The sequence below is a fragment of the Leptonotus elevatus genome, chromosome 1 (assembly GCF_054856555.1).
Source record: "Leptonotus elevatus isolate MCC_2025b chromosome 1, RoL_Lele_1.0, whole genome shotgun sequence".
NCBI classification, from domain to species: domain Eukaryota; kingdom Metazoa; phylum Chordata; class Actinopteri; order Syngnathiformes; family Syngnathidae; genus Leptonotus; species Leptonotus elevatus.
In genome coordinates this window covers 6,118,398-6,143,478 of record NC_141239.1, presented here as the reverse complement: position 1 = coordinate 6,143,478, position 25,081 = coordinate 6,118,398, and the positions used below count along the sequence as shown (strand labels likewise).

Sequence of the window (25,081 nt, the reverse complement as noted above, 5' to 3'; positions counted from 1 at the left end):
GTACAGTAGTGCCTACTTGATGTAAGAATTGAATTCATTCCGTGAACACGCTCGTAATACCAAAAATGTGTGTAAAAAAAAAAAAAAAAAAAAGCACTCAAAGCTAAACATGAATTTAGAACACAATTAAATAGTGTAATTTATGCATCATGATTTCATACTTGCCCATTGACATTGTGCCTCAAATGGTGTGCTGGCCTTGGCCACCAGGGGAAGTATAACACAAACATTCATAATAAACGAGGAAATGCGGTAGTAAATATTTTCAGTTTTTTCGCCGAGGATAAAGAATCTGTGCCTGTGAGTATTTTTGTATTGTCTGCACCATTTGTGTTCAACAACATTGGTGTTAGCTTCATGAGCTCATTTATGGCATTTTACATTGTGTGTTAGCATTAAGCTAGCGGCCTTTCGTAATTTATGATAATTTATCGTTTTATGTTTCAACTTCAACTTGGAAGGGCTTATTTTAAATATAAATGTCCAAAATGCATTCTGGGATGGACATTTTGAAACTTGATTTCAGTCAATCAATCACAGATGGACGTCCCTTCATATCGTTGTAATGACCATTTATCAATGATCGTAGATGGTGGGTGAGGGGGGTTAGGGAATGTTTATACCCCGCACGCACCCTGAGCTGAGAAATAGGAAAACGTAGCTCAGCACAAGTGGCCTAACTTACGCCCCTAAATTCACCAGAAGGCCGCATTCGCATTGCAAGAGAAACAGAAATATGACAAAGTGTGGGTATTAGTGGAAAAATATACAGTTCATTCATTTTTCTGTAAGATGACTGTTTTCCTTGCGGGGCCTTCAAGGGGGTCTGTATACACTGTATACGGTACACGGTACACAGCGCTGGTTTGTGCTTGTGTTTACAGTGGTGCCGTCGCCCCCTGCTGACAAAAGCAACAACAAGCCTCCCACCATAAACGTCTTACTTGCCAATTACTGTGTTGCATAAAGGTGAGTTGTGCAGAGGCGGTTGAAAAAGGGAGTTCTGCAGCAGAAACGAGGACGAGAAATTACTTTTTAATCTTAAAAATGACTAATTCCTCACCTCACGCTCATCTGTTACCTTGGGCTTCAGGAGATTTGCTGACGTATAGTCAAGTTTTCATCCAATCGTTGCAAATGTTTTAAGCGAATATACTGAAAACAGACATGCGACTTATGCCATCTGTTCCTCTTTTGTGAATATTGAGAGGGGACTCCGCCGCTGTAGGTGGCAGTAAACACCATAGAGATGTGATCAACCAATAATTTAAAAGAAGAAGAAGAAGACGACCTGAAAGCGACTGCGCTGTGCGATGACGTCGTATGACTTTTCTTTTGTAAATCTTGATAAACCGTAGCGTTTCTTTGCTGTTTTCCATCTAAAATTGCATTCATATTCGCGTCTTTAATTAATTCCAAAAATATTTCTGTTTTGTCGTCCCACCAAACATACTTTACATTATCGTCCGCCATTGCTGTGGGACTACAAACGTGCGTCGTGTATCCGGTCTTGCCAGTGGTTATTCGCAAAAGGGTGGTTTCGCATTTTCCTTTTTTCGATACGCTTCAAAATCCATCCCCTGTAAGCGTAAAAACTTTTTTGCAAATGTTGGGCCCTTTTTCGAATTTCTAGCATTTTCATTCAGTTTCATTTTTGCATTGCTTGAAAATTCGAATACAAATAGGTGGATGGAAACCCAACTTATGACAATATAAAATGAAACGAATGCCCATTACTCATTTGCCCACAAGACTGTTAAAAGAGACAAAGTGAAGGAACTTCAGGTAGCCAAAATGATTCATAAGTGAGGCGAAACTAGCAACATTCCTGCTTGACAGGTACATTTATCAACACGTTCAATTGCTTGTAAATTCCCAAAACATGTGTTATGGTAACATTCCATTAGGAATAAATTATGCCACCAATGCAGCAGCTGTGGCTAACTTTGGCTTGCTTACAGTGCTAATGCTAGCTTAGCATTGCTAGTGCTGTTACTTGATTTTAAGATGGATACTGTGTTCTCAATGGTGCAGTTCCATAGATAGGTGTGTATTTGAAAAGACTAGAATAAATGTTATGTTTGACTTTAACTTGAAATTTTGAATTTAGAGTTGGATCTATATTATGTAAGAGTTTATATGCATTAAGCATGACAAAAAAACAAAATACAAGTCCTGTTCATTTTATGGAGTCAGAGCTAAAAATAATAATAATAATAATAATAAGACAACACTAACAAATACTCAACTTAGAACAACTGATCAATTATTCCATCACAACCACAATCATTAACTCATTCAAACCCCAAAACGTCTAAATACAATTTTCAATACTTTGTCCTTTACTCCGGAAAACTTATTTATTTATGCTAGAGCATACAGAAGGCTTTGATACAGCTTCTGGTCGCTTACAGCAATGGTAGTTATTACAAGAAACGGCCAGCAGGTGGCAGCAGAGTATAAGGCTACGTTCACACTGCAGGCAAATGCGACCCAGATCGGATTTTTTTTTGGCCAAAAAATGTATCTGTATCTGACTTTTTTATCCGACCTGGGCCACTTTTATATGTGGTCCTACATCGGATACATATCCGAAATTTTGCAACGTGACCGCAGTCTGAACGGCTAGGTCGCATATATCCGACCTCAACGTCATCATCAAAGTCCAATACGCGCTCCGCTCGGGCGGGGAACTTTAAGCTTGATTTATGCTTGACGCATCTGCGAGGTCCGCACGGCTCAGGAGAACGTGAATCGGCAAAGTTGTTTCGAGTAACAGTTGTGGCTTTAAATTGAACTTTAATTTAATCCCACTTGAAACATGAAGTAGCCTATAAAGATGACATTTGTGGTGATGATATTAGTCATTTAGCCACGCAGACGGCTCATTTGTTACGCGCGGCAATGACGTGATGTCATCGTCAGGGAGAAAAAAAAAAAAAAGGAGGGGTTCCGTGAGATGAGGCACTCGAACAGGTTCAACTCATTTTCACAAAATGTTATTTCTACCTCCTCCTGCATCACTCTGTAGATATGAGATGGTAAAAATATGAGCCCCGACGATGGACTTATAAAAGTCCGTGGGCCTGACATGCTGGACCGTACGTATTGACTTCCGCAAACACAGCGTTGTGACGTTGTGTCTTCTTCTGCGCATGCGGGTCACTTTGGGGACGCATTACGTCCACACAGCAGACAGACTGAGGTCGCAATTAATAGGTAATGTGAAGAGTTACTCAAAAAAAAAAATCAGATTTCACCACCTGCAGTGTAAACGCAGCCTAAGAGATCAGCAACGGCCATGTTGCAACAAGCTTTGTTTGCCAGTGTTTTCAACAGGTTTGTGAATAATGATGAAACTTAGCTATATGCTAATGCTAATTGCTGCAAAATGGAAACAGATAGAAATATTGTTTTTCCCTGATGAAAGAAGATACTCTAATCTTTCTTTTGGTAGGTTCCATGTTTTTATAGCAATAGAACAGAATATTCTGTGGACCTTGAAAAATCGGTCAAAACTCCGTAAAACAGCCGGGAGCGAAGTTAATATATTAATAAATTTCACAACTAATTAGTGTTATCTTCACAAAGTCCGATTTTTTTTTTTATGTCCATGTGTTAAATTTTTATAGTTGCAACAGGTTTCTGTGTATATCTTTCTATGAGACAAGATCATACTGAGAATGTTGACTCAGTCGCTCAGCAGGGAAATCTTGGAAAAATCATTACTTGGCACTGTGTTTGCAAAAAAAACAAAAAAACAATTCCATTTGTTCATCAGTGTCAATAACCAAATTCCCTACTCTTGACCAAAACGTCATCCCTGAAATTAAGTCAAACGAAATGAATTCATTAACATGCTGTGGGTATAGAAACAACAACATTTCCCATTTTCAACTGAAGGTCAATTCACGTCAGCCAAGGAAGTGCGCACTTGGTTTGTTTAATGTGGACGCAGCCGCACAAACTGCGCTTTGTAGATTTGTGGCACTTTCATATCTGTCGATTGATCGTAGCATATGTGCATCAATCAATGTTATCTGAGCAGCACACATGCTCCAACGGAGCGCCGGAGGGCGGGTCGGCTCATAATGCACCATACCATGAGGAGCCCTTGAGCTAGCGGTATCATCACACGCCTTCAGTAAATATTTGTCTTTGTTTACGTGTAAGTATGTCAATGTAGGAGGTGTAGCGATATGGCGCATTTAAGGAAAGTGAAAAAGACTGTTGCGGCTCAAAAGCAAAAAAAAAAAAGAAAAGAAAAGATTAGCCTCATCCTTATGTACATGCAATTATCCGTCCCTCGGAATCTTGCGCTTCCCCGCACATCAGAACGGTAGGGTAAAATCAAAAAACCACTTGCCATCTGTAACGTAGGCTGCACAGATGGACGACGTTCACTGCAGATTAAGAATCGATGCTAATGTGACTTTACAGTGCGCCCGAGGTGAACACGATCAAGGAAACAGTACGGCGCATTGCGCGAAGACCAACGTGTGAAATGCAATCAATTCAGCCTTTTTTTTTCATTATTATACTATGATGTAGAAAATCAGTGATAAAGAGAGCGCCGATGCCACGTTGCATGTGCACCTAAAAAAGGAAAAAAAAAAGATGGTGGCTGTCTGTAGTGAAGTGATCTGTAAATGATGGAAAGCAAAGTACCCACAGGGAGCTTGCAGTATTAGTACATACACAAAAGTTAAAAAGTACCACTGAATGTCACACTCAACTAAGTGGGGCGAAATTTGTTCTCCGCATTTGACCCATCCCGAGGGAGTGGTGAGCAACAGGGATTGCGCTCGGGAATCTGACCCCCCCCCCCCCCCCCCCCCCCAATTCCAACCCTTCAGTCATGTGGTTTTAAAGACATGTCGCAATGAAATTAATTGTTTGCCATGAAAAAAAATAAAAAAATGCGTATTTTGTGGTTGTCATAAATTAAAAATAACAAAAAAAAAAGAACTTTAGAAAAATAAAATAAAAAAGGAGAAAATAGGAAAGAATTAAAAATAACTAAAATGGAACACTCTTGGTGACACACTGAAATTTGAACAACATTTTCAGAAAAAAAGTACTTTCCTCTTTCCTCTAAAGTTTTAAAACCTGGCAGTTTAAAGTAGGGATGTTCAATACCATTTTTTTTATTTTTTAGATTGATATTAGTACAAGTACTCAACTCTTGAGTAGTCACCGCTACCGCTACTTGTGCTGGGTATTGATTCTAATTTCCTGAATTAATTTGATTTCGGTTCACAAGAGTTCAGTTACATCCTTCTTCTTCTTGATCTTCTTTATGTCTCCTTTCATTTATTTTACTTTACTTTGAATTTCAATATTGCTTTATATAGTCTTTTTTCTTTTACAAATAAATTAAATAAATTGAATTGAATTTGAAATTGAATTTAATCCGATTCTCTCTTCTTCTTTTTTTCACTTCACTTCAATCCAATTTTGATTACTTATGGAACATCAATTCTTCTTAAATATCAAGGACATGTTGAAAACTCCACAAACATAGAATTAAAAAATTTAAAAACAGTAACTGGTTAAATTATTGAGTTTGTTAATGAAAGTAACACGTCTTGTAATCACTTAAGTGTTAAACACACATTGACATCAGCAAGGATGAGATGAAAATATTTTCATAATTCTAATTAAATTGCAAATATGAATTAAAAAGATTCTGAATTGTCTTAAATTGCAATAAGTAACAAATATCTTTCATAAATGTATGAAAATACTTTTAAATTCTGGTGAACAGTAAATTTCAAGAAAACGGTAAGATACAAAAAAATGTGGCTTTTAAAATTCTATGTTCTTATGAATTTATGGGAAAAAGACATTAAAATAATCAATTCACGGTATTATGAATCGATAAGCTCAAAAAGGAAAATCGATTCGCTATCGATTATTAAATTTTTTTAAACCCAGCCTGAGCTGATACAAAGTACCCGAAACCACTACTTATTTTGATAAATAACCCCCCCCCCAAAAAAAAAAAGACAATGACATGATTTTTTAAAGACCCACATATCCCAATATAGCATTTTCCTGAAATCACAAGAAAGCCAAAATAATTTCATAGTTCAACCAGCATCCTGCAAAGGAACTACTTTTCCTCTGAATTTCCACTGCATGGTCATTATGAAATTGCAAAAAAAATGGTGGTTGGAGCGTTTCCATCACATTGTTACACGTTACGTTATAAATGTTGCTTACCTCGACACACGTTTCCATTGTCTGGTTCAAATCCCGCCTTGCAAGTGCAGCTGCCAATTGGAACCATCCACTCCCCGTCTCCATTACAGTACAGCTTAATCGGAACATCCACTTCCTCCGAGTTAGAAATGCAAATCCCCCTGGCAATAACCAGGGAGGTGCTTTCAGCGCCTGTCATGGTCTCTGGAAAGACTGCGAAGTTCTGGACCACGCTCGGGCACTTCTTATAAAACACCCTGACTGACAGCAAAGACATGCAGGCACCGTAATCCTGGAAGGCCAAATAGAAGCCGTTCTTGGACAGCGGCCCAAAGCTGCGGACTTCCGTGTTGACCTTCATCAGGCGTCCTCCGAAGTCCACCTGCGAGAAGCTCTCGTCAGCAGCGATGGTGTCTACCTTGAGGTAGGGCGCCTCCATCCAGAAAGCCGTTCCTTTGGTGGCGATGACGGCGTCAGACTCGTAGTAGTAAAGGTTGAAGGTCTCCTTGCAGGAGCCGGGCACGTTGGGGATGGAGCTGCAGTCGCGCACGGTGAAGCGGATTTCCACGTAGATGCGCTGCGCTCCTCTCCGGTCGATGAAGGTGGTGAGGAGCCAGTTGTTCTGGCTGGACTCAAAGACGTTACACACCTGGTACGTCCTGATGGTGTTAAGGTTCTCGTCGTAGCCGCTCACCTCTTCCCACTGAGGAAAGAAAGAGCAACAATTTGAATTAATAAATTAGAAAAAAAAGAACTGACTTTTCATAATTCAATTTTAGCTTTGGATCAAAAATTCCAAATTGAAAACGACTGCAACGTACTGAGTTTCATTTGGATATTTAATTGATCGGGTAGAGCATCGCCAAAGAGGACGTTAGCTTGTTGGCGGTCACAATCAGTCAGAACGACAACCGCAACAACATAAAACAAAAAGGACAATAATTAATTAAATAATATATAACCTACAAAAAATATTTTCTAATTAACTCATTCACTCCTAGCCATTTTTATTGAAGCAATCCCTTTGCTCCCGGCTGTTTTACTGGATTTTGACTGATTTTGCAAGGGCCACAGAATATTGTGTTCTATTGCTATAAAAACATGGAACCTACCAAAAGAAAGATTAGTCTCTCTTCTTACATCAGGAAAAAAAGTATTTATATATATTTTTTTTGTTTTGCAGCAAATAGCATTAGCATATAGCTAAGTTGCATCATTATTCACAAACCTGTTGAAAACACTGGCAAAAAGAGCTTGTTGCAACATGGCCCTGGCTGATCTCTTATACTCTGCTGCCACTTGCTGGACGTTTTTTGTAATAACTACCATTGCTTTAAGCGACCGCTTCATGTCAGAAGCTGCATCAAAGCCTCCTGTATGCACACTGCATTTGACAATTGCTTAATTTTGTTCACATTTTTGAAGCATCATTTTATATATTTGCCAAACTGATTAATCATTCAAATTTGTATCAAAGCGTATAAATACATTTTTGGGACCATGTCACTATTTAAAATGGAACATTTCTATAAATTTTTGGGAGCAAATGAGTTAATATGTAGTTTTATCAAATTAATAATAGTAGACGCAGTCATTTACTTGATCAAAATATTTCCCGAGCACTGGGGAACAATTAGAAAAAAAAATCTTCTGTTGAATTTTTATGCTGATTGAAAAACTAAGATTTGCTGATTCCAACATTGCAATTTTTTTTAGCATGTCAAGTTTTACCCTGCAAATAAGTCCCACTAATTAGCTGTAGTAAGACTGTAGTAAGAAGAGCTGATTATACGGTTGGACTGTATGTGCAATAGATCGGTACTATCAATAGCTGCAAACAGAAAGCTAACATAGTAGCAATGAAGTTGTAGTAGCCATATCCTTTGTAAAAACTAAATTGTGTTGTTTGCCGTTTCTTTTATATTTCATTGCACTGTATGTCAGTAGTTGAAATAGTTTAAAGCGCACGTGAAGTACAGTATTTTTCTTATTTCTTGAGAAAAATTTGATCCGTAGTTCAAAAAACTTCACATGATAGAGAATAGCTGAGACCAGTTATGGATTCCGCACCCAAGAATTAGTTAAAAACAGCTGTCAGATGTAACGCGACAAAAATGTTGGTCCCCAGTGTAATCGGTCATGGAAATTTAGCCAAAGCCCCAAGAGTTAGAGGAACCAAGACCACGTCACCTTTTTGATATTATTCTTAGGACTTGTCTCCAATGATCTCCTCTTCACATGCTTCTTTTTATTTTATTTAACATTGTAGTCAAGTGCGATACTAACAAGAAACTCCAATTTACGGCACTATGACTCCATAATTTCCCAAATTAGTTATTGTGCTTTTCAACTTAAATTATTAACTTCAGGCTTTCCATGAACCCTTTTGAACAAGCTAAACCCAGTATGTGGTGGTCGAACGACAATACTTAAGGAGGTGGACACTCAGGTGGTGCATTATACCAGGTGCCGCATAACAAATTCAAAATTAGGCTCTACTGAATTACAATTAGACAGACTACATGGCAGCACGGAAGACATTTGCATGCCGACACAATCAAAGCGCAATGTAGGCCTTTTCTTTGCAGGTGTGACCCAGAAAATATGTTGGACGAGCAACAGCGGGCCCCCTTGGGGGTATATCCACTGAGTGCACCAAATCATGATGAAAATGTGCCATTAACATTTGGAATCGCTGCAAATCAAGGAGACAAATCACACACGCACAAAAAAAAAAAAAAAAACTGCTTGGTTTCAAAACAGACAGCAGAGTGAAAAAAAATGTGTTTAAGGTCAAACTCGAAGAAGCAATTTTAAACTGTGATGTCATTTATATAAGGATTGAAAAGGTGACTGGTGATGGTTTTAAAATGTATTTTCTGTAGATTTGTAATAATTCGTTGAGCCTTACTGAAGTAAAAAAAAAAAAAAACGTTTTAAATCTAAACCACCAGTAACAATAATCCAAACAGCCATTGGCAAGGAGGAGTTAATGAGGTCTGCAGTAGAGCGAGTGGGCCTCCAGTCAGTCCATGCGCTTTTCATGTGTGCGCTGTATATCTCCTGGTGCTTCCTCCTCCTGACCTTTCAAGGTTCAGTTGTTAAACGCGCCCCAACGGACTGCTGAGGGGTTTGAGTAAGACAGACTCGTTAAACCTGATTGACCATCCAATTTTGCCAAACTAAAATACCAAATAATAAAAAGGTCTGAAAGGAAATTAAAATGACTTGAAAGCAGCTGCGAGTGGATGAAAAGAATAAACTTGAACAAAATGAGGAATGCGCAAAATGGTTACCAAGGTAACCAGAACCCTAACTACGTGGCTAAGCCATTAAAGGACACACATTGCCAATGTAAAGATGCAATGTAATGATGTGTCTAAGGCTGGATTCATACTACAAGTTTCAAGTGGCACAATCCACATTATTTTTCGTTCCCATGTGGCCCAACTCAGATGTGGGTCAAGGCAGCGCAAAGAGAGAGAAAAAAAAACCCACACTCAAATCACAGTGTATGTGCAGGGCATTAAAAGGAGAAGCCTGGTCTGGTGAGTGACATGGGTGTCAGCAAATTAGATTGTTGAGGTAGGTTGTTAGCTAGCTAACCCGTTTACCAGTCTGCTTTTTGACAACTCTAAGTTGTGGCCATCAGCAGCTCGTTTAAGTTTTTTTTTTAATGATGTGCTTGTTTTCTTACTGTTTGTTCAACAAAGCGATTGAAGCTGCACCGGCGGCTGGGTTTGTTTGACCGTTGGTGAAGGGATTGCAATTAATTTTTCCTGGTGGTGGGGGGTTATATTAATTGACTTTAATTTATGTTCTATATCACCTCATATAACGTAAATGTGTTATTTTAAGTCAAAATCGATTCATAGCTTTAACAATTATTTTCCTAATAGTACAGTTTAATTAAGTTTGTGGACTTGGAGAAGGCGTTTGACCGTGTCCCTCGGGGAGTCCTGTGGGGGGTGCTTCGGGAGTATGGGGTACCGGGCCCCCTGATACGGGCTATTCGGTCCCTGTACGACCGATGTCAGAGTTTGGTCCGCATTGCCGGCAGTAAGTCGAATTCGTTTCCTGTGAGGGTCGGACTCCGCCAAGGTTGCCCTTTGTCACCGATTCTGTTCGTAATTTTTATGGACAGAATTTCTAGGCGCAGCCGGAGTGTCGAGGGGGTACGGTTTGGTGGCCTCAACATTGCATCTCTGCTTTTTGCAGATGATGTGGTGCTGCTGGCTTCTTCAAGCCGTGATCTCCAGCTCTCGCTGGAGCGGTTTGCAGCCGAGTGTGAAGCGGTTGGGATGAGGATCAGCACCTCCAAATCCGAGACCATGGTCCTCAGTCGGAAAAGGGTGGAGTGCTCTCTGCGGGTCGGGGATGAGGTCCTGCCCCAAGTGGAGGAGTTCAAGTATCTTGGGGTCTTGTTCACGAGTGAGGGTAGGTTAGAGCGGGAGATCGACAGACGGATCGGTGCAGCGTCTGCAGTGATGCGGACGCTGTATCGGTCCGTTGTGGTGAAGAAGGAGCTGAGCCGAAAGGCAAAGCTCTCGATTTACCGGTCGATCTACGTTCCTGTCCTCACCTATGGTCACGAGCTGTGGGTCGTGACCGAAAGAACGAGATCCCGGATACAAGCGGCCGAAATGAGTTTCCTCTGCAGGGTAGCCGGGCTCTCCCTTAGAGATAGGGTGATAAGCTCGGTCATTCGGGAGGGACTCAGCGTCGAGCCGCTACTCCTCCACGTTGAGAGGAACCAGTTGAGGTGGCTGGGGCATCTGGTTCGGATGCCTCCTGGGCGCCTCCCTGGGGAGGTGTTCCGGGCATGTCCTACCGGTAGGAGGCCCCGGGGACGACCCAGGACACGCTGGAGAGACTACGTCTCACGGCTGGCCTGGGAACGCCTTGGGATCCCATCGGAGGAGCTGGCTGAAGTGGCTGGGGAGAGGGAAGTCTGGGCTTCCCTGCTAAAGCTGCTGCCCCCGCGACCCGACCCCGGATAAGCGGAATTGAAGACGGAAAATTAAGTTTGCAACATCAATGCAGTTTATAAAGTCCCCAAGCAGAAACTATATCTAGTTTTTGACATACATTTATTTATTCAACTATTTTTCACCATCTCCCCAAAAATGTTATTGTTATAGAATTCATTGATTGTTCCATACCTGAACTATTTCATTAAAGTGTTGGGGTGTGCTGGAAAAATCAGCACAAATTAATTAATTAATTGATGGAGTATATCCGCCTTAAAATAATATTTAAAGCCCATCATGAAATGTTACCAAATAACATGCAAATCAGATTTTAAAAAACAAATTGGGAAAGTGAGTACAAATTAAAACTATTTCACTTTTTATTTTTTAAAGAATGAAATAAACATTTTAATTGAACTGAATTGAAAAATGTAATTAAAAATGAGGACACAATATAATAATGCCAAAACAACTGTGTTAGGCACTCCGACTCTGCGAAACCAAAATGTCATTCATGAAACTCAACGAATCTCCAAATTTGTAACATTGTTAACTTTATCTGAGACAGTTTAGTAACTTAAGTTAGATGTACTATGCAATAGTTGTCTATTATTAATTGTGACATGATACCTAACTTTTCATTGGACAAAAAAATATGCGATGCAGTTACGCTATAAAAAGAGAACCACTAGGATGTAACAATATCCAAACGTCGCAATACGATATTGTCACGTTATTGTCAATAACACGAGGGACGACTAGTCAATATATCGGCATCGAACACTTAGACTTGTGTCGTAAATCCCACCCAAGAAAAACAGGAGGTTCTTTGAATAGTGCCGCAGTAAAAAAAAAAAAAAAAGTGACACTGCTGGCGTGATAAACGAGTTTAAAGAAATCTAAGGTGCAAATTAAGGTTCCCCCCCCCCCCAAGTGCTCCTGCCTCGGATCGCGTGCTGCTGCTCAAGTCTTTCCCCTTCCTCTCCTCTCGCTGTAATGACCATTCATCAGCGTTACAGGAACCTGTCCCTTTCAGCACTGCCTGTTCATTAATATAGCCGGCCCCCGGGCTCCTCTGCACCCGTCTGCTCCTCCAGTCGAGGAGGGGGTCTTCACCGCCTCTCGTCTAGCCAAATGACCACCATCTTTCACGGCGGAGAGGAACCTGAGGCATCTGTGATAATGCCCATCTCAATTCTGTCCACAAACTCATTGGTCCGTGAAATAATGAACGAGATAGATATTTGGTGTCCCCATTGTGTCAACAGATGCGAATAAAATATGAGTTATTATTTTCAAAGCGGGTTCCAACTTTGCAATGGACTTTCCCTCTTGTGTTTCGAGGGTTTGTATTCACCTGCTGTTTATCTGGCCATGTTTGCACATAGAAGACGTGCTGGTTTATATTTTGACAATTGAGCGGCCACAAAACTGATGTTGCTGCTGCTGAGCTTGGGACGAAATGCTACTTTTGTGTTTCTGTTAGGCACAAAATATTTGACAATTCCGATTATTGGCATCTGTACTTTTGCATCTGCAGAACTTGCCCTGCCCATGTGCAAAATGTAATGTCAACACTAGCACTATAACATCAATATGACATTAGTATTTGCCTCTATTCTCTCTTTCCATCTGCCCTGAACTTTTATGTCATTTGCCTCTGAGAAGTAAGTCACTTAACGTATATATATTTTGTTCTTGTTCTCCCCAACAAGACATGTTTAGGAATGTTTGGATAAAACGACACTGTAACCACTTGGTCTATCCCTTATACACCAAAAGCATAGACATTTACTGCTTGCATATATCATCTATACACCCTCAAGGTGAACAAGGTCTGAGGAAAAGAAATTGCCCACAGTTATCTTTATGTTCCTGACGTTAGTGTACCAGTGGCTGTTTTCCCTTTTTGCGTATTGGACCACATTTGAGCTGAGATGAGATATGGATGCTGTCATTGCTGCAGTCATGCTGGACACCGCAAAGGTGGACCACACATTAATAACAGAAAATACGAAGCTTGGATGTAGCTTGGATTCCATGTATGCCATGTAGAAGTATATTAGGCCCGGGTATTGACAACAACCTCAGGATACGTATCGTATCATGATACAGGAGTCATGATACGATACGTATCATGATACAGGAGTCATGATACGATACGTATCATGATACAGGAGTCATGATACGATACGTATCATGATACAGGAGTCATGATACGATACGTATCATGATACAGGAGTCATGATACGATACAGGAGTCATGATACGATACAGGAGTCATGATACGATACGTATCATGATACAGGAGTCATGATACGATACGTATCATGATACAGGAGTCATGATACGATACGTATCATGATACAGGAGTCATGATACGATACGTATCATGATACAGGAGTCATGATACGATACGTATCTCGATACACATATATCCCGATAAATGGCCCTTTACATTATTGATTCTGACGCATCTGTATTGATATGTGTCTTGTAAAGAGGCTCGCAAAGATATATTCCCTTATTGATTTTTTTTCAGCACACCCCAAATATATATATATATATGTGGGTATAAATATTTATTTTTCAGTTTCATAATTTCACCATCAATGGGACTGTTTCCCCCGCCCCTGAATACATATGGTGGAGTCCTGTCCATCTATCTAACGTCGTCCTATATATATTTCCAATATCATACCTCATGAAGCAAGAGTTAATAATTAATAATTTAATACATTACAAGATTTTTTTTCCTTCTCTTTTTTCACATGGTTTCACAATTCCCAGCCCTGCTCGACAATAAATAAAATATGGCCCTGGGCATTGACTTTTCACATCCGATGTGATCTTTCATGAACCAGGAAGTGGTCTGCTAACGAGACACTTACACCCATTCTATATGTATTCATGATTACATAATTGTCTTGTTACAAAGTGTACTTTGTTCAACGATGAAATGCCAGAATGGTGAAAGCCTTTTTCCCCACTGCACACACTTGGACCACAAACATGCACCCAATGCAGCAACAGCTGCTAACCCATACAGAAGACACTCTTCCTTCGGGGCTGATTTTTAAGTGCGGCCATTGCTTGTGTCATTAGCGTTTCACATTTTGATGGACAGTAGTGAGTAGATGAAGGGGTTACGCATTCACCCAGTGCGTAATGTTGCATTTAATGACCGGTCACACCTTGCCGAGCTAGAAACGAAGGTGCGTCGTCAAGAAAAAGACGGGGTGATGGATAGAAGAAAAACACAAGTTTGGACAGAATTTAAGGGGACGAGTGAAGTAAATCAGTAATTTATTCAGGCTGATGAGTCCCTTTTTCCCACAACCCCAGACCGCTGCCATCAAGCCATCAATATAGTCCCTTCATAAAGGCCAGTCATCGCATTGATTGTCTGCCAGTACTTTCAAAGGCGAAAATAACACAGAGTTTAAATGGCCACTGGCTTATACATAAGACATGAATATCCAGAAGTGAGCTGGTAACAATGTGTAGGAACCGACCAAGTAGGAAGAACTGTTTGCAAATCATCAATACCAACCCTATGTTGGATTTGCCTTCTGTCCAAGTAACATTGCACAGATACTACCAAAAGTTTGGAGATTTGACTGGCAGCTTGTAGAGATGAGATAATAACAAGATATGCACCAAATTAATTACTACTTCCTATTAGATGGGGTTTTTTTCTACCTCTAAATACATATAAAGGAAATTACGCTTTACTTCTTGGGCACTTAACTGATCAGCTGTTATTTTCCACCACTACCACCGTTCTCTGTACCATTTTAAGATGTTTATCACACTTCAGTTACAGAACAACTGACATGATATTTGCATAATTCAAATGATGCAATTTGCAGCCTATTCGCCCGTATTAACCACACTTTCAAAGCTCTAACAAAATGCTCGACGCTCACGCCTCTAATTGCAGTTTAGACAAGTATAGAGGTTATAAAAAGTCTACACACCCCTGTACAAATGCCGCATTTCCATGACATAGACAAAATGAGACCAAGATGAATCATTTCAAAACATTTATGCGTCTTCCTATTTGTGCAACTCAATTGGAAAAAAAATCGAACAATTTTAGAGAGAACAAGTACAAATAAAGAACTAAGAAGATGTGGTTTTGCAAGTGACAATTGGTATAACCTAAACCTGGACATCCTTCCAGTGTTGATGAGAGGACGAGAAAAAATAATTTTCAGGGAAGATGGCAAATAGGCATAGACATAAACAGACATAGTGAAGGAGGTGCAGGGATTTCTTACAAAGTATTGTCTGTTTAGATTTCCTGTCTTCCTTTTATTGTATATTTGTGCAAGGGTGTGCAGACTTTTTATATCCACTGTCAAGGACAGGCCTCGACTCGCCACTCAAATTCAGACAGTTTACACTAAAAGCACAGTTAAGCACAAGAATATCAATCGGGCTAATCGTGAAGCTGAAGTCCGCCACCTGATCCTCGATGGAGTCGCGCACACACTTTGTCTTTTTCAAATTCATCACCGTCAATTGATGTCGCTTCACGCTTGGACATATTGATGCGGAATGGAGGATGATCCTTAAAGCCTCTAATATGGGGAAGGTCTTAACAGGACAAAATGAGAAAAGAAAAATCTACGATAATCAGAAGGCGTCACAAAGAGGAAATCAATACGTGTCCCTTTGTCATCTCTTGACTAGTCAAAACTTCTACAACTAATCTCGGGGATGAAAATCGACATTAAATTAAAGGATAGTACCCTATTGATTAGGAATATCTGACAGCTTATGACAAGGTGACTAAAGTTAAATATCAAGTTGGGGTTGTTCTTTGTCAATTCTCTAGCAATCACAGTTTTCACCACTATTGCCATCGCAACTAAAACTGTCAGTTCCTCCACAGCTTCATCGAAATGGAATGAAAAAAACGGAATGTAAGGATTTTTCACTGTTCGTCTACAGTTCCACCCTTATAAAAAGTTTCATGGTTTCATGATCCTTAAGCTGCATTTGTGTTTTCGCTATGACTACGTTTGCATGCAGTCAATATTCCGGTTAAGGTCAGAAATCCGGTTTCTGAAACAATCGAGGTAACACGTTTACATGCGTGGCGGAAAGTGTTACTCCCGTTTACATGCTATTTGTGCTCGATTGGAATAGCCCGTTCTTACCGCTACGCGCGGACAACGTGATTACGTAAATAAGGTCTTTTCCGCTTTTAACTTACTATACGTTCAATAAAAAACATTATATTTATGTCACTCACTACGCTAAATAATGTAGTCGGTTTTCTCCTCGCTCCAGAAGTGCGCTTCTTTGCTGCAGGGGTCATGTTTATTTACACCGGCTTGAGTATTTCCGGTCTTATATACAGGGAGTCCTCGGGTTACGTCGTTCCGACTTTACGACGCCCGCGGCTCGTCCGTAGCACCTTCTTTTTCGTTAATTTCCCACAGTAATTATTAGTTATTATTATAGTTAGTATTATTAGTAATTAGTATTGGGGGCGGGGGGGCTTGTGGGGGTGCCATCGGTTGGGGGCCGCAGTATAGAGCAGTGCTGCTTCGTCTGTCTTTCCTTCCTTTTCTCAGTCTCTCATTTGGTCTCTTGAGGCCTCCCTGATTTTATGTTTTTTGGGGTCTGGATGTTTCTTGGGTTGGGGAGGAGTTCTGGTGGGGGGTGTCTGGTCGGTGCTGGATTTCCCCTTCCTTGGTTTTCTTTGGTCCCCTCGGGTCTCCTGACGGCGGTGTTCGGTTTAGGTGAACGGTATGAGATTTTTTCTAATAGGTTTTCTGGTGAGCTAACAAATACACGCACGCACGCACGCACACACGCACGCACGCACATACAAGAGCAATGATGATGACATTTCCGAATGAACAATACTGAGCTCTTAAAAAAAATAAAAATAATAAATAACTTTCCCACAGTAATCACACCATTTAAAGTTGTGTTGTTGTTGTTACCTCCAGTAACGGACGTCCATCAGCCGGTCGGCTGGCCATCAGGCACGTCACATTTCCGTGTTTTAAACTTGAATTGGTAATGAATGTCCGTGCGGAAATGCAAAATATTGGTTCCGGCGTCTTCCTGGTCACGCAAATATGTTTTTTTAAATTACTGTACAAAGTATTATGATGTAAATATCGACTTTAACAGGGAATTCCGACTTAAGTCGAAATTCGGTTACATCGCCAGAGTAGGAACTGAACTCCGCCGTAACTTGAGGACTCCCTGTACTTGTATTTGCTGTATGTGTATATAGAAACAAACTGTGGCGTTTTCACCGTAGAGACACAAAATGACGTAAAAACGCAGCGGGGAAATCAATGAATTCCAGGGAGGCTCCTTTAGTAGGACGGAGCTGCACATCGTAGACTAAGATTCCTTGCGAACCAAATAAGCGAAGAAGAAGAAGATGTTATTGTCAATTGTATGTCGAGTTTTGATGGATATATTAAAGGTTTAAGAATATGGGCAATTGTGTGGAATTGATTGAATTGAAGAGTTGCGGCAAAATGGATCGAACTACTCTACTGTTAGTTCACTCTCATATAATTTGCTCTCTAAAGAGCAAAATTACATCATGAGATAAATAAAATGTCTATCTATAGCGGGGGTGTCCAAACTTTTTTGAGGACCACAAACAGAAAACAAGAAGAGTGCAAGGGCCACATCTGTTATGAAGAGAAATTGCTTAGTCCTAAAAAAAATTGTAAAGTTATTTGTGCTTTTGCATATCTTGAAAAATGCTACAGTATATAAACCAATTTATTTGTAATAGTGGCACCTATTTTTTCGACACACTCCCTTCTTACTTACATTTTTTTATTTATTATTATTTTAACTGTGTGCCATTTTTAGTACATGTCGTGGGCCACTTAAATATGGATGGAGGGCCGCAAATGGCCCCCAGGCCGTAGTTTGGACACCACTGATCTATAGTGTCCATCTATAGTGTCTACCTCTCTACCTACAATGTAGTGTCTTTATTATCTATACCATCTACAGTATTTATCTATCTTCAGTGTCTATTGATTGATTGATTGATTGATTTTTTTGGTGATGTTATATAGAAGACAGCGCAAATCTATCCATCTATCTATAAAACACTGGCATTGGAACAGGAGTTCTGAACATTCCCACATTCCATTAAATAAATGAATAAATATATATATATTTTTAAAATAAAATAAAAAAATAAGGAAATAATGTCAAATGCTAATCAATACTGTCCACTACTGGACTTTACAGATTTTGTTACAAATAACTATTAACTGAGTGAGCATTTGATGACATGCTAATGTGAAAATGCAACAAGATCTCCCATTTTGACAAAGAGGAGAAGCAGTGGAGCACGTTCAGGTGAAATTCCCACTGCCATATTTGTAAAGGCCAAGGTCTCCGGAGGACAGTGAATTATAGGCGAACACGAGAAGCCAGGATAGCGATTGAACAGCCCCGCTGAAAGATGCTCTTTGTGTTTGCAGAGTTCACCGCTGACAAGAATCATAAAGCAGATCACTTTTTTCTTTCCAAAGGCTTTTCAGAAATGTGCCAGAATAATGAGGTTATTTACATTTCAACCTTTGGGTCGTATCCTCGAAGTCAATAGAGCACTTTAAGCAATAGTTGGCTTGTTTTGATTGCAAAGAGTCGCCTCATTTACACACGTTGCCTCGCAAGCTTGGAGACACATGCTCATTGTGGGTTCGAAGTGTGCACACACTCGCACAGACAAGCACACTGCAGCCAGTAAAATATGCGGAGGCATGATCGCTATTATCATTTCTGATCAGCTCCGTTATTAAACGAGGCCTGCTGTCAGGCTAGTTGCATGGGAATGATTATTTGGTAGGGGCATCGGAGGCCTAGTTCCGCCCGGCTGAGTTTGATGGATGGAAAGGAAATGGCGGTGTCTGAAAAATTCCCAGTCCCGCCAGATAGCGGCCACTCCATAATTACAGTCTCACAGTTTGATGAGGCTCAAATTGAACTGTGGCCATCTGTCTGTCGGCGTTAGGACAAAAGTCACAGAAAATGCCCAGTCCCGATCAATACATTTAGGTTGTGTTTACTTCCCTCACCGCCATTTTACAGTTATAAACACTCCACCAAGTGAAAGCCCTAATGTGTGGTTGCCGATTCCTCAAGGCTGATTAAAACCATTTTCATGACTAATATCCTCAATAGGAATGAGTCACCCAAGATTATAGATTAACCTATTGTTTTGGACCTTTAATTCAAAGCACTCAAATTAAAGTTAATGAAGGCTCTATAGCTCACAGCACATAATAAAACACATTGATCAATTATACATACTTCCTTGTGCCCCTTTCCACAGCTTAAGCTATCCTGCTATTGATGCATTTATTGGCAAAAACAGGTGCAACAAGGTACTAATTCTTGTACCTTCCCAGCTGGTTTTCAAAGTATGTTGAGCAGTTAACATCATGCCCAGATACATACTCATGGCATCATTTTAACTAAAGTCAAATCATCTTTCCCCATCAAAATGAATGGAAATGTCTTTAATCTGTTCCAGCCTCACACAAAAACAAAACAAAAGTTTGATGGAGGTACTGAACCCCACCAGTATCCTATGTGCATTTACTGAAACCTTTTTTATTAAAAAAAAAAAAATAATAATAATAATATTATTATAGTTTTTTTTTTTTTTCAAAATCAAGCTATAGGTATAGAGTTCACTGGCAGAGGTGGCAAATCCAGGTCCAGAAAGTAAAAACCCTGCCACAGTCTGGCTTTAGCACCTTGTGCTACACCTAGCTAGCTCCCTAGCAGGTAACCGAGCACCTGGGGAGCTAGCTAGGGAGCTTGCTAGCTAGCACATGGGGCTGAAGCATGAACAGGGAGATTAGCCTTTTCATCATGGCTGTCTTCACTTTGAATTCAAAAAGTGTTGTGTTGTTGTATTCCTCATTTCCATGCATCATAAGGAATTTTTGTTTATATTTGCTAGATAGCTACTTATACTGGACTAGAGTTTCTCAACTTGGCATTGCAAATCAGATTTAGGACGCTGACTCCCATCGCTCACTTTGACTACCGCTGTTTTCTTTAGATGGAACCCAAGGGCGGCAGATACAATGTAAACAGCAGACGCCCCAGAATTGAACCCTGTGGCACACCATACATTCTGTTATACATATGAATTCATGTTGCACGTATTTGCCCAACCGCTTTCTTTTTTCGCTCGACAGCGTACGAAGGACTGTAATAATGAAGAAATCACATGACGTACCATCACAACAGACACAAGTCAACTATTAGCAATGTAGCGTGATCACCTGCAGTCAATGATGGGCAAGCGGGAGCGTGTCATCAAGAATCTTACGAGTCGGGTGTGTGTTTTGACCTCCACCGAAGCCCTGAGACTGACTCACCAAAACCCTGGAGTTCAATCGAATCCATGTTCCAAACAAATCCAAACAATAGCACTAAATAATATTGTATTTAAACAATTTTTGCTACATGTTTCGCTTCAATTCAGAGGACATTGTGCTATGGTCACTTTGTTTTGTGTTCAGTTTGACAATAGGGATGGGGGAGTACCGATACCAGGTATTGAGCCAAATTTTAAGGTATTGAGTACTTGTGGAGGCTGCACACTCACATTCACATTTTTGATGGTCATTGAGTTAAATTAAATTCTATGTATCATAAGTTTAACGGTATCAGTCCTTTGTATAGGCAAGTTCCAGAATTGTGGACTCGAGTCAGACTCGAGTCATGAATTTGACAACTTTAGACTCGACTTGAAAAAATTTTAAGACTTGCAAATCGACTTGGACTTGACCAACAATGACTTGTGACTTCACTCGGACTTGAGCCCTTTGACTTGAAAAGACTTGCGTCTTCCACCAAAACAAAACGATTCAAATGTATGTTAACGAGTAAGTTCCTCTCGGTGTGTGCAAGTTGGTGTGACAGTGCAAACACTCCGCCTACGCTAAAGCAAACTTCAAAATAAAGCTGACCAAATAATACATTGACACCAATGCAACAGCCTTGGTGGATTTTACTTTGAAGTCTGCATGCATGGTGGCGTGTACGCCAACTACCTTTTGACATTTTGGCTTGCGTTATCGACGTTTTTATTGAAATGACATATTTTCTACCACCACACGAAAGTATATTAAATAGCAAACTTAGGGAGCGAAGAAACCGCAAGTTAATTACGCCATCATTGCATGATAGTATGATACGGTACATGTCTACGGCGTTCGTGGCTAGTAGCTAACTCTTAGCGTTAGCATCGAGTGCCTGGATAGCAACAGTAGTACAAAAACTATGAGGTGGTCAACAAAAAATGAATTGCAGTATGTCCAAGATTAGATCACTGACTTCGTTCAACATCTGAAGTTGCTTCAAAGAACGGTAAGTAAGCTAATGTTAGCTGTTTATCGGCAAATTATTGTTGCTAGCGGTGTAAATAATGAGACTCGCTAGTAACACATTGCAAACACAGAAATATGTTGCACCATTCTGAGTTCACTCCCTGAGTCCCTGACTCCTACGACCTTGCTCACCCCAAATAATATCATCTACAAAGTTTTTTAAATGATTCAAAACGACTTGAAACTCAAAGTGTAGGACTTGTGAATTGCTTGAGATTTGTCAGTCTTGACTCTGGACTTGAGGGCAAAGACTGGAGACTTACTTGTGACTTGCAAAGCAGTCACTCTGGTGAATACTCAGAGTGACTATTCGTACTGGTATCGGTCTGAAAAAAAAGTGGTATTTAACATCCCTATTTGACATGGAACTTTATTTAACTAGGAGTTGAAAATAAACAGCTTAAATCCTGTTTTTTTGAAGAATTGTTCACCATCTTCCAGGCCGCCGCTTGTTGAAAATTGAGTTGAGCTGAACGCACCGCCCCCATACACACGCTTGTATCTCAAACTCTTGCTCTCAAGTCAAAGTATTTATTTATTTATTTAATCGGTAACAAGAGATCACATTGCAAAAAAAACTCACAAGACACCCTGTTGGCTGCTTGTAGATCTACATCCTATTTCGAGACAGACCACAAATATTGGGTCAACAGGCGACAGAATAATGGGTGGTGAATTCAGGCTTTTAAGATAGAAAAGGGCCTCTTCGTGTCTATTGTCGTGCGTGTCCATGTGTAAGCGTGTGTTTTCTGCATAGCATGACCATTGACAAGCCTGTCCTCCAGACATAAATACACACACAGGAGGGGCTGTGCGAGTGAATGCATGTGTGCAAATAGGTGAACAGCTTTGACCCAGACAAGCTGCGTGAAGAAAAAGGAGACAATAGAAAAATATGAACGTATATTATAGGGCTGGACGTGGAAAAGTCAAGACAATTTATTGCAAGACTACTCCCTCATACACATGAGAGTCGTACAAAATCATGTTTTATTCATCCCTGGACTACATTGATCCAAAAGTGTTTGTACATGTAAATCATGGTGATGAAATCCAAAGGAAAGACATCACTATTTGATAAGAAAGCATAGCGGAATGTGGAAGACAGCATTAAGTCCTCATGCCAACTATACAATGTTGACATTCAGAGGTGGCAAATCCAAATCCAGAAAGTAAAAACCCTGCCACAGTTTGGCTTTAGCCCCTAGTGCTAGCTAGCTAGCTCGCTAGCAGGTAAACGAGCATAATGGGTGCTAGCTCGCAAGCTAGCTCGCTAGCAGGTAAACGAGCATAATGGGTGCTAGCTCGCTCGATCCCTAGCAGGTATACAAGGACCATGGGAGCTAGCTAGGGAGCTAGCTAACTAGCACCTGCGGCTAAAGCCAAACTGTGGCAGGGTTTTTACTTTCTGGACCTGAAATTTGTCACCTCTGTTGACATGGTACATTCTGGTGGGTGTATCTGTGAAAACAATTTTGAAAAAAACAAAACAATACATAAATCCAAACATAGAAAGCCGCAGACGAGTTAAGATTCGAGTCCTTCTTTTTCCAAGACTATCTTACAATTTTCATCTTCATGCCGAGCAGAGACGTCTGTGTCGGCGCTCGGGGCAATTTAAGCTATCTGGCTACGCACGGCACGCACACTCAATAACCATGAAGGCGAAATGAAAGTGATCTCCCACTGGTCTGACAATGACTGGGTTATGTTTGTGAGAACGCATGTGATCACGTTCAATTTCCTCTTAACTTGAACGCATCCCTGAAGAGTTGAGAATGTACGAATGTGTGAACTTGCGTTCACGTCTTGATAAAAAGTACGCTAAGGTACAACAGGGGAGGTTTGATAGGATTTGTTCGACTGTGTGTGTTTCCTGTATCCACCACGACTAATTCTGATTCTTCATTCAAAGACCAGCTTCACAAAATGCTCTACATATAAATTGTAAAATGTAGGGTTGAGTTAAAAAATTAAATTATCGAATAATCTATACAGAATCGATTTTCAATTTCAAGCGTGATAGAGTCATAAAACCATGAATCGATTATTTTAATCTCTTTTTTCCCAGAAATTAAGAAAATAGAATTTTAAAGGCAGAATTTTTTGGGTATCTTACTGCTCACATGAATTTAAAAGTATTTTCTTAAATTTATGAAAGACCTGACTTATTGCACTTCATGACAATACAGGATTTGTTTCCATTTATTTGTACAATTATTGAATTAGAATGATGCAAACATTTTCATCTCATCTATGCTGATGTTTGTGTCACACTTAAGTGATTATAACAAATTGTTATTTCCATGAATAAATTAATCCTTTAACTAGTTACGGCCTCTGCAAAATTTAATTTGGAATGTAATTGTTTTATGTTTAGTTTGATAGTAAACTTTGGGAGAGTCAGTGAACATCTTGAAGCCTCATTTAGTAGAACTCTTCACTATCTGTCAAACTTGTTGCGAAGTGAGTTGCCAGTCAATGCTCAGATTTCCAATTTTTGCTTGCTGGGTCACAGCAAAAAAAAAAAAGTCCAAACAGCAGCTCGTATCTGGAAAATTTCGGGTGCCTCGTATCTCAAGATCCCACTGTGTCGTACTCACTCACCCCTTGAACTTTCTTATCAAGCTTCTCTATCTGTCCCTTGCAGCTACAACATCTCCAATCAGCCCATTCTTTACTCCCATTTTGTGCTTTTAACCGCAGCCTGTCAAGTCTGTCAGCGGATGAATAATTGAGGTGCATTGAGTACGGTCAGCAGATGGTGAGATGGCCGTGACGGAGCTCTCAGTGGGCTGCAGGAAGTGCACACACCTGTCCAGTCCAAACCCGCAGGAGCTTGGCGAGAACGCTACAAAAAGCTGCGAGAGCCGTGCCCCCTCCAGCGCAGGTGCGGGCACGCAATACCAACCACATGTGGGCACACGCGCAAGACAGCGTGAATAATAGTAAACATGCCAACAGCAGATGTGTCTGTTTTTTTTCTCCACCTGTTCTCATGCACCTGCTCCAAGCAAACGCTTTCCAAAAAACGTTATCTTTCCAGCGCACACACACAGTCCCGTTTGGCTTTTGATTTCCTGCCCCCAGCGTTTATCCTCAGCACCCATCGAACTGCTCACTTGGCCGCCTCTTTATCGCGCTTCACCGCGGGCCCTAACAAGCACAACAACTGGCCCCCGTTTTTTCGACACGCCTCAAAGCAACCGCCGCCTCCGTTGTTGAGGCCCCCGCCAACCCTTTGACCCCGTTACACCCCCCTAAGCCCGCCCCCTGTCCCGAAAGCTGGACTCTGACTGTGACCTGCGAGAGTCACATGAGTTAACCCCGGCTTACGTCCGCGCACACACACACAGCTGAGATTCTGCAGGGCTGCCGCAAGCATTCACACAAAATTGATCTTCACCACCCCCTCCCCCCCCTCCGGGGTCTTCTAATCCCTCTCCTCCCCACTCTTGATCCTGTAACCTACCCCCTTTTTTCTCCTCTCTC

At 40.6% G+C, this 25,081-nt stretch overlaps 1 protein-coding gene across 2 annotated transcripts in view; it reads right to left on the bottom strand.

Annotated features, from left to right (window-relative positions):
* Positions 1 to 25,081, bottom strand: part of ephb1 (EPH receptor B1) — a 238,604-nt gene that overhangs the window by 130,156 nt on the left and 83,367 nt on the right. For both annotated transcript variants that reach the window (XM_086072304.1, XM_086072312.1), the window contains exon 3: positions 6,226 to 6,907. In XM_086072304.1, coding sequence (XP_085928430.1) covers positions 6,226 to 6,907 — 682 coding nt within the window. The remainder of the gene's footprint in view (positions 1 to 6,225; positions 6,908 to 25,081) is intronic.